Raw genomic sequence first — 15,003 nt, forward strand, 5'->3', positions numbered from 1 at the left:
AACCATAGAATACACAACGAATAATCCTTACACATATAAGCATGAATGCAACATTATGTCATAATGGATAAAAAGTACAAATCAAAATAATTTAAAGTATGAAATATGATTCAAGCATACAACGTCCTAAATATATGAAAAACAAACAAGTAAAACCACTCAAAGGAATCTAAAACACAAATGTGCCCAAAGTTCATTAAATTCAACAGTACATAGCTATTTAAAGGTTATAGGATTGAGAGAAAAGATGAATTTTTAAGAGACATTTAAAACATTCAAGCTTTTTGGCGTTTCTGAGCTGGCTAGGCAGATTGTTCCAGAGTGTGAATGCAGCCTTGTCGAATTTGCGTTCACCGTAGGTCTCAGTTCTGACTGATGGTACAGTTAATAGATTTGCGGTTTCTGAACGCAGGGCTCTTGTTGGGTTGTATGGAATAAAGAGTTCCGTTAGATATCCTAGAGCCAGGTTGTGGAGACTTTTAAACACATAAAGGAGAATTTTGTACTGGATACGATAATCAACGGGAGACCAATGAAGATTGAACAGAACAGGTGTGATATGATCGTGTTTGCTAGTCCGTGTAATTATCCTTGCAGCGGTGTTTTGAATTCGCTGGAATTTGTTTGTGAATTGTTTGTTGATTCCATACAATAAAGCGTTACCATAGTCCAGCCTCGATGTAACGAGAGAATTCACTAGAATTTTACATTTTTACATTCCTCACGATAAATTAAAGGCTAGACTTTTTGACATCATAGACAGTTGCTTCTTCAACAATAACGGAAAACGGAAATATTCATATCTAGTGATCAGTCATTCAAAAACTTACTTTGTTAAACACCACTCTGATTCCACGCACAAGTACTCTGAAGTTGAAATAAAAAATATGCTAGAGTTCCTCATTGACAATATCTTCGTGGTCTTTGGTGATCAGGTCTTCCAACTGTCTGTTTGAATTCCCATGGGCACGAATTGTGCTCCTTTGTTAGCTGACCTGTTTTTATATTCATATGAAGCAGAATTTATTCAAAAACTTCTACGTGAGAAGAAAAAGTCTCTCACTGTGACCTTCAATTCGACTTTTAGATATATCGATGACGTTTTGTCTATTAACATTGATAGCTTTCAATCATATGTCGATTTGATATATCCCTGTGAGCTCGAAATAAAGGACACCACAGAGTCGTCCACTTCTGCTTCATACTTAGATATTTTATTGCAAATGTACATTAACGGCAAACTAACAACTCAACTGTATGACAAACGGAATGATTTCAGCTTCTCCATCGTCAACTTCCCACATTTATGTAGCAATATTCCATTATCACCTGTATATGGTGTTTATATATCTCAACTGATTCGATATGCAAGAGTTTGTTCTGCGTATAGTCACTTTTCAAATCGAGGTAAGCTACTGACAAACAAGTTGATGGTACAGGGATTTCAACAGTCTCGATTGAAGTCAGCATTTTGCAAATTCTATGGTCGTTATAACGATCTAGTTCGTCAATACAACCTCGCATTGGGTCAAATGCTGTCTGACGTGTTTCATACCGATTGTTAAGCCGTTCTTGGCACACTGATTTTGACTGCGGATAACTCTGTTTACCTGATCAGGAGATAGGGCTCACGGCGGATGTGACCGGATGGATCACTGTTCGTTATCTTCACCTTGCATTCACATCGTATGTCGAGCGTTTGGCGATGAAACTGTCACTACCTATTTTAAAGACTTAGTTCTGTCGCAGCTGAGATTCGAACCCCGGGACTTCCGCAATCGGGGCGAACGCTGTAACCTCTCGGCCACTGCGGCGGGGGTTTGTTGTGTACATGTATAATGAAAGGTGAATATAACTAGGAGTGATCAATATCAGAACTCCTACAAGCAATACAAAAAAAAGATAGCTGGGAAAGCACGTACCCCTGGACAAACACTATTTGCACTCAATTGACCTGGATGGTTCTGGATAGCTATGTTTATTTGTCATTGACACCTGTGACCGAGATTGTTCTAGAACATGCTAGTTTTAGTAGGAAGTTTACATAATGGTTGCATCATCGTCTTCCAAGATTGTACTAGAAAATCCATTCCAATTATATATACACTGAAATTCTTTTGATAAAAAAGCTCTGGTTAGACATTTCTATTCGTTCAGATTTTATACTGGGAACTACGATTTTGGATTATTATTTTTGTGTGTTTTGGATTTATCATTCAACTACCGTAAGTGAGTATTTTTCTATTGTTACAATTATCTTTAAATTATTAATTGTAAACAAATCTCATTCATTGTGTAATTGTTTTTTGTTAGTAAATTCTTCTGCGCTATATTAAGGGTTTGTTCTGACCCATAGCAAAATAGAGTGAAAACAATGATCATTAGTGCTTTATTTTCATTATACCTCAGATACGTGTTCATAAGAAAATCGTAGTGATTGTCAATATTAAAAAAAAATGTTAAGATAAATATTTGATTTTTAAAGCTAGGTTATGTTATTTAGCATTAAATGGACATAGGATTAGAAAGATAGTTCACTCAAAATGTCAATGACAACTAATCAACTAATGGTCCTCTCATTTGTTTTTGCTCAGGAACGCTTTTATCAGATGCCCTTTGCACGAATTGGATCGCTCTTTCCATAATTTTCCATATGTTGTATAAGGTTATCAAATCTTTCCCTACAAAAGAGGTGGTCTCATCGCAGTGGTTGGCCTGGGGTAACACATCGTCCAGAGGAACTCCAAGGACGGAAGATGCTATTTCGCAGCACTCCTTCACTCGTCTATCGTAGCACACCTGCACAATGTGTCTGATACCAAGTCGGTCAATCTTTGTCAAGAGTACCAGCTGAAGAGTACCTACAAAAAGCAAGATGAGAATACGAATATGACGAACATTTATCAATCTCATAACCCCTATAAAGGATATACAATTAAGAGTAGAGCAAGTACTGACCCATGGACACCCCAGAGATAGGATTAAATGCTAAACTTGTCGACCCCTCTGATACAACCTGTTAGTGGGTAAATGCTGTCTGATGTGTTTCATACCAATTGTTAAGCTAATTTTGACTACGGGTTATCTCGGTTACCTTAGTAAAATTTAGGGCTCATAGTGAGTGTGACCTGTCGAGAAGGGTGCTTACCTCTCCTAGTCACCTGACCCCACCTCAGGTGTTTGTAGTGGAGCGTGTTTGTCCCTCTCTAAATGTTTTAATCTTAATGAAATTGATTACATTTATAACTATGTGTTATCGTGACCTTTTCAAGAGGCATTCGATCTTGTGTGACAGTAGGTGTTAGGAAAACAAGGAACCCTCATTGTGATACATTTCAAAGTTTTTTACCCTTTACCTAAAACTTTTGACGTCTCAATATGAATGCAAAATCGTCAAAAAGACTTAGCACTGTCATACAAGGTAATGATAATGAAGAGTGGTCAATCCCATAACTCCTATAAGCAATACAAAATAACGAATTAAGCAAACACAGTCACTTGGATAGAATCAAGTGCCTAGAAAAAGTAAGAATCCCCTGTCGACCGGTCACACCCGCCCTGAGCCCTATATATTAAAGATATAGCCAAAATATATTGTTATATGATTGCATAATTCCTAGTTCTCTAATTGGCTGAGATACAACAATGTAGAAATCATACTACGTTATGTTTACCTGCACGTGACCTTCCAGGTGAAGATAAAGAACTATTTTTTCCACATAGGACCAAAAATAGGTCGGACACTTCGAATTTGATGCGGTCGATTATACTTATTTTTACCGTCCAATGAAATTCCGCGTTTCTCACTGGGTTCGGCTAAGATTTCAGCAGGTTTGTTTTCCGGTCGTCACATAACAATCTTAAAGGTTTTTTTTAATCATATACATGTAATAAAACTTTTATTGCTGTTTTTGAGGTCAATAAGATGATTTAGCCACCTTTGAAGTACAATATTCACCTCGCCCTTCGGGCTCGGTGAATATTGTATTCCTCAGGTGTCTAAATCATCGTATTGACCTCAAAAACAGCAATAATTGTATATTATTATAGACACTGATATATATGACATTATTGCAAAGTTACACATTATGTAAATAGTGCATGTAGTTGAGGGTAACATTAAAAATTTTCACCCCGCGAAAACCATTGTCAACCGAGGCGTAGTTTGGATGCAATAACTGAGGTATATTTATAGGAAATACAGGATGTAGACTTCATATTGAAAGATGTTGGAATACAAAATTAGTCTTTCTATCAGTAAGGTTATCTCTGGTATTTCCTTCTTTACCGTTGCTGATCAAAACTATGTACATATTTTCGATTTGATCACGTGACTAAATATGTGTGATATATCCCTCTATATTTTTGAAATTATTTATTGCTGAGACTGGAGAACACACTTGTTTGTCTCGTATACTTTATTTCTCCGGATGTGTCTTCGGGTATGTTATATCATGCTCTCCATTTTGTATATTTTCTAGTGTTTATGAGATTGATCATTAATGGTTATCTTCTGTTTTCATACCTCTTTGATATTATAAACTTACGTGAAGTATGTAAGTACTCCTTCACTTTTTTAAATTGCTCTTTAACAGTTGACCGTACAAAGTTGTCTCCACTCTGAATTTTTTTAGCATCTAAAACGTATACAACACAATGCATCTTGTTCTTTTCTCCTGGGTTTTTAAGGAAGTTTTCGTCGTTGGGATTGATAGGAGTCCCAGGTTGTATCTAATGAAATGCAAAAACAAAGTTAAAATGGGTCATATCTTTCTCTTGAATATTAGTATCTTCGCAAGTTAACCATTTGTAACAATTATGGCACAAGTCGGGTCTGGTGGTTGTAAAATGAATGATATCTAATGTGAAATTTCAATAAAATATTTGGGTTTCTGGTTTAGTAGCACTACGTCTAATTTTAAACACCAACACTATTTTCACTGTTTCTTTAAAATCTTCTATTTAAAGGCTTTTGTCTGAATTAAGAACCGAATCTCTTTTATTTTATTTTAAGTTTGTGCCAGGTTTGATTTGAACAGGATTGGTCCTGTCGGTTTTGGAGGATATGGAAACGTGCGAAAACATGCTAGACAGATTATGTTTATTATGCGCAACGGTTTAAGTAATAATGTTCTCATTGAAACTCGCGAAGAAAACGAAAATAACACCCATAATACACTGTTCAATATTATGAAACAGAAGCAAAATCAATACTGATTCACTAATAGGCTAAGCGTACCTTATAATTGTCTTGTATGTGGCCATCACAAATACTTATGATATCCTCAGTTTGCACTCCTCTTTTTTTATCCAACAGTCTTCTACAGTAAAACAGTCGAACAGGTAAATGTGTATGTGTATCGCCATCCTCGATTTCCAGGTCATATGCTGTTAACTAGAAAAAAATTGCACTAATGATGAATAAAATGCATTGATATAAGCAAGTCATACTGTAATTAATTTCAGTTCCGGGTAAAATGAATCTTCTGTTGATAAATCCCTGGTGGGAAACCCACATGTTTTGTTACAGAGTCCGAACATCCTTTGACAACATCTGCTATTTGAGAAGTGGTAACATTTCGTCCTAAAGCAGTTTGACAGGACTTTATGAAGGAAGACGCTCCACTCGAGCCTTCACCCAGAAGTAGAATATTGAGCTTTGTGTCTATTTCACGGCAGCCGTCACGTATCTTTCTCAGGTAGAAGTCTTTGTTCTAATGAAATATATAATGCATATAAAAAAGTAATGTATTTATATTCTAAATCATGCTTACTGTATGCAGTCTACTAACATCCCTAATTGATCATTTTTGTAAGCTGTACAAGTATGTACATCTACAAGAGAACATTCAAAGTTAGAAAATTGAAATTAATGTTTCCATTCGTATTCTGCTTTAGCATCATTTGTGCATTGTACTCCATTTCAATTTCATAATTTTCCGCATGATCTGTCCATATATATTTATAAAAAAATCGTTTCTTAATACTATCATTTACGTTTGTAGTCTATATTTCTCATTGCACACTATACCTTTTCATTTTGATCCGTATTCATCAATTTACATTCCATGTGAAGGTTTGTCATTCCTATGCTACAATTTTCCATTTATATTTCCAATTTTTTAAAAAATACTTTCCTTGTTTGAATATGTATATGGTATTTAATGCGTTTGTTTTCTTTGTTACGAATGAAAAGAGTGGTTTTGGAGTTTTCGATTGTGACGTAAAGTGTAAACATTTTGTGGGGTATTTTATGAAAACAACACGTAAACCTCACGCGAAATGCAAGATTGCATTAATGCATTAATTAATATTGGAATATCCATCTTCTCAATTCCTATTTTTTGACCGTTCAGGTTGGCACTAACGTCATTATTAGAATTTCTTGATTAACAATCCTGCATAATTTAAGTGAAGTTTATTAGAGTTGTTTCGCTTGTATTATTAAAATTCATTGCCAAAAGGGAGACATTAAGGCTGTCACCTTAATTACTTTTTTCACGAGACCAGCCCTCGACGAATGCAATTGACTGTATTGTTTTGGATAATAATTCGGATAAGAATTAAGATTGTCGTAAATATGAAAATAAGATGATTTAAACATGTAACAAAATCCCAGGTCTATCTAATGCAACAAACAAAGTTTATGAAAGTGACCTGACATGCTGATGATACTAACTTCTTAAAGTTGTATGATTCGAATTTCAACAAAGTTATTCGCCTTGTAAAACGCTGTTAAATTATTGCATGAACATATCTTGATTGATCACTGTTCGTTATCTCCCCCTTGCATCTATGAGGCTGTACGACATGTTATACATTATTTCACCTGTTTTAACCAGAATTATTGGTTTTAAATCGGTGTTTACAAACAACCGTCACTCAGCCATTCACAGTCACGTTACCCGTTCAGATCTGTGTGAAACTGTGCATTTTGGTACAACAGTATCCTGCCATAAGTTTAAGAGAAATCAAAATATTGAATACCTCTTAGCAATCCCTTGTTTTACGCTCTTTCAGCCTTAAATTTAATACATTTGCTTTTGATTTATATACCTCATGTTGGGATTCCCCTGAACCGCGTGGAACTATTTATACACGATGTATGATTTATTCGTACACGCTACTATTTACTTTTAATATAATCGTCACACTGTTTTCTTTTACATGTACATGTTTTCAAATGTTTTCAAGCATGTAATTAAAGGAAAGTTGATAACTTTAAAAACTAATGAATCAGCTTTATGTACAAAAATTATACATGAACATCGGATCATACAAGCTTTAAAAGCTTACAGAAACTTATTTTTAAAGGAGTCTTTATGTTACAATCAATAGGGTAATATCGATAGGGGGTGTTTACTACTCTTAAGCACCTGATTCCATCTCTGGTATATCCAGGGGGACGTGTTTGCCCAATTCTTAATTTTGTATATATTCCATATAAGAGAAATGATATTGATCAGTATTTTTATCTTCACCTTTGCATGCTAGTAAACTGGAAACAAAAGACACCACAGTCTTCCACATTTGATTTATACTTAGATTTAATTCAGCGTAGATGTTAACGACAAAATAACTTGATAACAAGCGGGATGACTTCAGCTTCTCCATAGTCAACTTCTTATATTTTAGTAACAATATTCCATTATCATATGTATATGGTGCTTATGTCTCTCAATTTATTCGATACGCATTAGATTGTTCTGCACATGATCGGTTTTCAAATCAAGCAGACTACTGACAAACAAGTTGATGTTACAGGGGTTTCAACAGCCTCGTTCAATGTCAGTATTTCGCAAATTCTATTGTCGTTATAACGATCTACTTTGCCAATGCATCATTTCATTGGGTTAAATGCTGTCTGACTGTTTCAAATCAATTGTAAGTACGGATTACTCTGTTTACCTGATTATGATATAGGACTCACGGGGTGTGTGACCGTCAACAGGGGATGCTTACTCCTCTTACTGTGAGAACTGTAATGCTATACAGGCTCTAGGAGTATTATTTCCTTGTAGCCTTGACTTAAGTGATAATAAATTTTTGTATTTGATCCCGGCCAAGTTCACTTTCAGCAGGGTACACAATCTCGTCTACATAATGATAATGAAATCCTAAATCCAATAATATGAAATTGATGCTCACAAGCTTGAATGTCCTTTCTCGTTTCGTTCATTCACGATATGAACAACAATATATTACTTCCTTTGACGAGATCAATCTATAACTATGTATAAATTAATGAATGAATTAGAATTCATAACATTAATCCTTTCCATAAGTAACACAAAAAAACCAACTGTTTTTTGCAAACCAGCAAGAACGTTTGATTAAATTCTCTTGAAAATTGTTTATGAAACATTGCTGATTTCCGATATAAATGTATTTGTACATGCGGAAGTTCCCACCGCAATTGTGTACGGACACTTGCTACCCTGTTAGGTTCCAATATAGAAATAAAAGTCACGTCATCGAGCTTCTAAGCAATATGAACATCGGTCGGTCTTTTCCGTCATTTCGAGAAGAAAAACTTGGTTTTAATCAACTTGACGGAAAAGACTGAGGGATGTTCCGATGGGATCCGTTGAATAGTAGTAATAATGATACTAACTAGTGATCCTAGTTGTTCGCGAACAATTAGAGGGTTTTCCACTCTCACCAGTTTTAAAAATCATAGAAATGTTTTAAGTGATGTAAGAAACTTTAAAAACTGAAAGCATTTTGTAAAGGAGGCGTGATTTTGTTAACCTCGTAACCTCACAATTTCTATTTTGAAATTCAAAAAGAGCAGTACAAACTCTTGATGTCCATGGCCTTTGAAATTGACCTAAAATTCAAGGTCAGCGATTTATAAGCGAAAGTTGATACCTTTGCAGATTGTCTTTAATAATATCAAAGATAATAAAGTTGAAACATAAAGCATTAAAGCATAAAGCATATTTTATTGAAAGTAGACATTAACGGCAAACTGACAACTCAACTGTATGACAAACGGGATGATTTCAGCTTCTCCATCGTCAACTTCCCACATTTGTGTAGCAATATTCCATTATCACCTGCATATGGTGTTTATATATCTCAACTGATTCGATATGCAAGAGCTTGTTCTGGGTATAGTCAGTTTTTAAATCGAGGTAAGCTACTGACAAACAAGTTGATGGTACAGGGATTTCAACAGTCTCGATTGAAGTCAGCATTTCGCAAATTCTATGGTCGTTATAACGATCTAGCTTGTCAATACAACCTCGCATTGGGTCAAATGCTGTCTGACGTGTTTCATACCGATTGTTAAGCCGTTCTTGGCACACTGATTTTGATTGTGGTTAACTCCGTTTACCTGATCAGGATATGGGGCTCACGGCGGGTGTGACCGGTCAACAGGGGATGCTTACTCCTCCTAGGCACCTGATCCCACCTCTGGTGTGTCCAGGGGTCCGTGTTTGCCCAACTATCTATTTTGTATTGCTTGTAGGAGTTATGAGATTGATCACTGTTCGTTATCTTCACTTTGCATTAAAGGGGAAGAAAATGTGTCCAAAATGATCTAAAGGTCGATATAGGGTCAAATAACATTTATTGTGTTTGAAACATTCTAAAATACCTTGAAAATGACTAAAATTTCATTTTCATGAAGTCATGGGGCTTAATGTAAGTGGTCCAATGTGTCTATTTATATTAATGTAAAAGGTATAAGCTTTAATGATGATATTATATACTTTCAAGGGCAATAACTATGTTTAAGGGTTCTTGAATGCTTTCGGTTAACCTCTGACTGAAAGGGTGTTTGAATGTCAATCCATCATCAAAGGTTTTGTGATCCTGAGTTTTGGTTTAGTAGTGAGTCATTGTCATTCGCAGAAAGGTCAAAGTTCAGAATTGTAATCAATTATATTGAAATCAATAACGAGGTCAATACTTATTATGCATGTGATGTTTTAAAGGGTACCTCCTGCAAGAAAAAGGACATAAAATGCTATTTTGTCGAATTTTAGGATGACTTTGACCTTGACTTTAATTTGAAGATCAAAAGTCATGGAGCTTAATGTCTCCATCTAAATTAATGTAAAGGATATAGGGTTAACGAAAGTGAACATGAAAATGTAACAAATGGTTTTAATTTGTCATTTTGATGTATATAATGAATACTGAAATCCTTTTAAGATGTAACGTTCTTCAGTAGGGAGATATTTCATAAAGATTAACTAATCTTTTCAATCCATGGGAACCGCCATATTGAAAAAAGGTATTCCCTTCCTGCTGGGCATCTCTTAACATCCACCAGAGGGCAACACTGATGCTGGCGTCAGAGGGGCACATTGTTTATTTTTGTCACATTGTAAGAATCAACGTTAAGATGTCATCAGCAGATAGTGAATTAAATGTGGGATATGAGTTTGAACCTGATGTTACAGAGGAAGAAATTATTTCTCAGAATAACACTTCCTCACGAGCATTTTATTTCAATGAGAGAGGACTTTTCTTTGATTGGTGTGCTTGTGGAAATCGTGGCTATGTAGAATTAAGAAGTGCCTTTGTTGTTATGAGCTTGAACATTTTGTGTCAGATTACATAGATATACACATAATTTTGACATGGTGTGTAAGGTGAAGATAACGAACAGTGATCAATCTCATAACTCCTACAAGCAATATAAAATAGATAGTTGGGCAAACATGGACCCCTGGACACACCAGAGGTGGGATCAGGTGCCTAGGAGGAGTAAGCATCCCCTGTTGACCAGTCACACCCGCCGTGAAGCCCATATCCTGATCAGGTAAACGGAGTTATCCGCAGTCAAAATCAGTGTCTAAGTCCTGTTATAATTGATACATCTTACATTTATCCATGGATTTATGTATACAGAAAGGAAGATCCCCAGAGGACTTAAATAACAACTTGTTTAAGAAGTAAAAATATCACGAACATGAAAAATACCTTCTGTATTCACAAGTATTAAAATCTAAACATAATATGGCATTTGTGTGTAAACATTTCCAATTACACCACACGTGATAGAATACAACAACAATTCTGTTGCAGAAATGCTATCAAGATTTTTGGCCTACAGACAGTTTATCAACTACGTCAGACGCGGTCAGCCTCTAGGGGAAACAATCAGTGTAGTTTTACCATTATTTATTGTGGCATACAGTCTTCACGAAAACATTTAAAACTTGCTGGCCAGTCAGACCAGTGAACTGTCTGAATTTACTGTCCCACAGTGAAATTCACTGCCCCCCCCCCCCCCCTAAATTTTCATATGTTTATCACATACATTATAGAATGCATTGTAAAATTGTACAATTAATTTACTGAAACTGTGGTTATTACTCGTATTTATATCCACCCTAAGACATCCTTTCTGTCGATTCCAGAAAAAATAACACCATACACGGTATTTTCTCTCTCTTCACCTGCAAACAACAACACTACATCTTCACATATTTTTCAACCATGAAAACAGGCCGAGTGCACCTTAGGAAGTAGCCTTCTCTACCAACATCAAAGTAGTCTACTCTACTAACACCAAATGTAAATGATTAATTCTATAATTATAGAAATTGCATAAAATCAGAGATAACTGCACTTGACGAAGTTTGTTTTAATTGGACAATGCAATAAAGCAGCAATTACTGGCGTGCTGTGCGATATAGAATGTGGCCATTTTTGTTGTTTCAACAAGTTGTTCGTTTAATATTCACATGATCAACGTACAAGTTATCTTGACAATGACAAGTATAGTTATCGTTCTTTACGAAATAAACAAACCACGATGTCCAAACACTAACTTTATGTGCTATTTTTTATTTATTTTTATTTTGATACTAAATTTAAGCAAAGAATACTTTAGAATATCTAAATCCAACATTATAATTAATGTGACTTACAAAAAGTCTACAAGCACATCAGACTTCCTGATCTTTAATTTTTACTGACCCGACCGTAAAATTCACTGGTCTCGGTCTTCGGACCACTGAGTTTTCGTGAAGACTGGGCATAGATTAAAGGAACATTGCAATTAAGAAGGATTTCCTAAAACTTCAGACTTTAATACAGATTCTGAACAAAGTTTAAAAAAAATAAATAAATGATACAATCGTACATGGCATATCCAAAAAAATTGCTGTGGTCCATGTATTCAAGGTGAAGATATCGAACAGTGATCAATCTCATAACTCCTACAAGCAATACAAAATAGATAGTTGGGCAAACACGGACCCCTGGACACACCAGAGGTGGGATCAGGTGCCTAGGAGGAGTAAGCATCCCCTGTTGACCGGTCACACCCACCGTGAGCCCTATATCCCGATCAGGTAAACGGAGTTATCCGTAGTCAAAATCAGTGTGCCAAGAACGGCTTAACAATCGGTATGAAACACGTCAGACAGCATTTGACCCAATGCGAGGTTGTATTGACGAACTAGATCGTTATAACGACCATAGAATTTGCGAAATGCTGACTTCAATCGAGACTGTTGAAATCCCTGTACCATCAACTTGTTTGTCAGTAGCTTACCTTAATTATCAATTATTGTAAGATATATAAATTACATGCCAATATTGCAATACTTTTATATGACACAGTCACCTGAATTATCTCAAAATATTTTAAAATCTAATAAAAGTAATTGATTTGGAATCTTCAAATATACAGTGCTTCTGATTAAGTTCAGAAGTTGGAGGAGCTGAATATATTTTGTGTTTCTTAATGCATTGTAATATTTAATATGATTTCAATTCTTTTTGCTCCAAAACATTATTCATCCCTTTTGATATGCATCTTTAGACTTCTTCTGCTGCACGGTCAAGTTTTATCTGTTTTACGTAGGAATCGTAAAACATAAGTGGCAATAACTCTCAAAATTGGACATTGAATCCTTTTGTTTCATGTACCTATCAAGTTTACTGGATGACCTCTATAGTTCAGTAAATGTTTGATGTTCATTGCATTTACGGTTAAAGAGGAGTAGTGCTAATAAATTTTTTAAGTAAAGTCCAATAACTCCGCAAGGGACAAAGTTCAATTACGTTGCGTGATATGTGATCGATTCTGGAGAAGTACTATATGATGAACTATAAAGGTTTTCGATAAGTCTTAAGGCAGTTATTTAGAAGACAGGAAAATAACAATAAGAAGCAGAACAACAACAATAGGACTTTTCACAGAAAGGTGAAAAGACCTAATAATAATAATAATGAAATTTACATAAGGCCTTTAAAAAAACAAATTACTCTAATGCGCTTTGTAAGGGTAAGAAGAGGAATAAAAAGCAATAAACTACAATTAAATGACAGTAGAACATGAAACCTTATATCTGTAAAATTATCAAAATAAAACACTATGATTAAGATCAATAGCGAAATCTTTTTAAAAAGTTTTTTTTATTTTGTTTTTGCTTTGTTTGTTTTTTTTTTTCTTTGTTATGGATTTTTTGGCTTTTTGAATATTAAGCACTATGCAAATAGTTAGATATGAACAAAATCATTAACACTATTTAGAAATGTGCATTAGAAACGGTCATTGAACGCTCATTAATGGTCACAAAAAGTCAAGTAAATAAATTTTAAAAAGTGGGTATTAACTGGCTGCAGTTCAACGTGCACTCACACACTGACTTTTCTCCATAACATCCAGTTTAACCTCGCTTATTTATTTTCTACGTGGACCTCAGGGTTCATGCAATAAATGATATATTGAAAAAACAATACCAAGTTGCATAATAATTTGTGGAGATAGATTACAAATGGGATTTTTACGATGAAGATTTGTGGAATACAAATGGAAAACATCGCATGCAACAACGCTTATTATGTGATGCATTTACGTAATGAATTGCTCAGTTGATTAGTTAAATTAATGTACATGTATATCGATTACAAAGTTACCTCTGAATTGTCTGTCTCTGTTGGGTGGATTATACGCCATGGTTCAGGAAGCAAATCTAAAGTAAATCTGAATTTGTATCAACAAATGTCGTAAAGTACATAAGGAAGTGTTTGTATATCTGTTGGTTGACCCGATAGAAGAGTTTAATACGTATCATGTAATGGGAACAATAGGTAAACCCTAATGCAAATATATCTAATAATTCTATGGAAAAGATAACGGCCTAGAAGTGTATATTTTATCAGAAACTAACACTAAACTACACTAGAAAAGCTTAAGAAAACAGAACGTCTACCTGTTGAAATTATCGAGTGTAATATGGAGGTATAGAGAACGCCTGTTCTGAAGGGTAATGCCAGTTTGCATTCTTATTTCATATAGTTAGATTTCATTTCTATGTACGTACTGACGAACGGTCAGGTCGTCCACAAAATGCATATTTTATTGAAAGTAGACATTAACGGCAAACTATCAACTCAACTGCATGACAAACAGGATGATTTCAGCTTCTCCATCGTCAACTTCCCACATTTATGTAGCAATATTCCATTATCACCTGCATATGGTGTTTATATATCTCAACTGATTCGATATGCAAGAGCTTGTTTTGGGTATAGTCAGTTTTTAAATCGAGGTAAGCTACTGACAAACAAGTTGATGGTACAGGGATTTCAACATTCGCGATTGAAGTCAGCATTTCGCAAATTCTATGGTGGTTATAACGATCTAGTTGGCCAATACAACCTCGCATTGGGTCAAATGCTGTCTGACGTGTTTCATACCGATTGTTAAGCCGTTCTTGGCACACTGATTTTGACTGCGGATAACTCCGTTTACATGATCAGGATATAGGGCTCACGGCGGGTGTGACCGGTCAACAGGGGATGCTTACTCCTCCTAGACACCTGATCCCACCTCTGGTGTGTCCAGGGGTCCGTGTTTGCCCAACTATCTATTTTGTATTGCTTGTAGGAGTTAAGAGATTGATCACTGTTCGTTATCTTCACCTTGCATTGACGTAAGATAGCTGTTATAAATAGATCACGAATGTACCTTAATAGAAAATGAAAATGAATAATAATAATGATAAAATAATAATAATAATAATACCA

At 35.2% G+C, this 15,003-nt stretch overlaps 1 protein-coding gene across 1 annotated transcript in view; it reads right to left on the reverse strand.

Moving 5' to 3' along the window:
- Window positions 1–2,378: 2,378 nt before the first annotated feature.
- Window positions 2,379–15,003, reverse strand: part of LOC125654246 (interferon-induced protein 44-like) — a 129,154-nt gene continuing 116,529 nt past the window's right edge. The window contains exons 13-14 of the mRNA XM_056143347.1: window positions 4,548–4,731; window positions 2,379–2,861 (exon numbers count right to left, since the gene is read on the reverse strand). Coding sequence (XP_055999322.1) covers window positions 2,557–2,861; window positions 4,548–4,731 — 489 coding nt within the window. The 3' untranslated portion in view covers window positions 2,379–2,556. The remainder of the gene's footprint in view (window positions 2,862–4,547; window positions 4,732–15,003) is intronic.

This window comes from Ostrea edulis, chromosome 7 (genome assembly GCF_947568905.1).
Source record: "Ostrea edulis chromosome 7, xbOstEdul1.1, whole genome shotgun sequence".
In the NCBI taxonomy this organism is placed as follows: domain Eukaryota; kingdom Metazoa; phylum Mollusca; class Bivalvia; order Ostreida; family Ostreidae; genus Ostrea; species Ostrea edulis.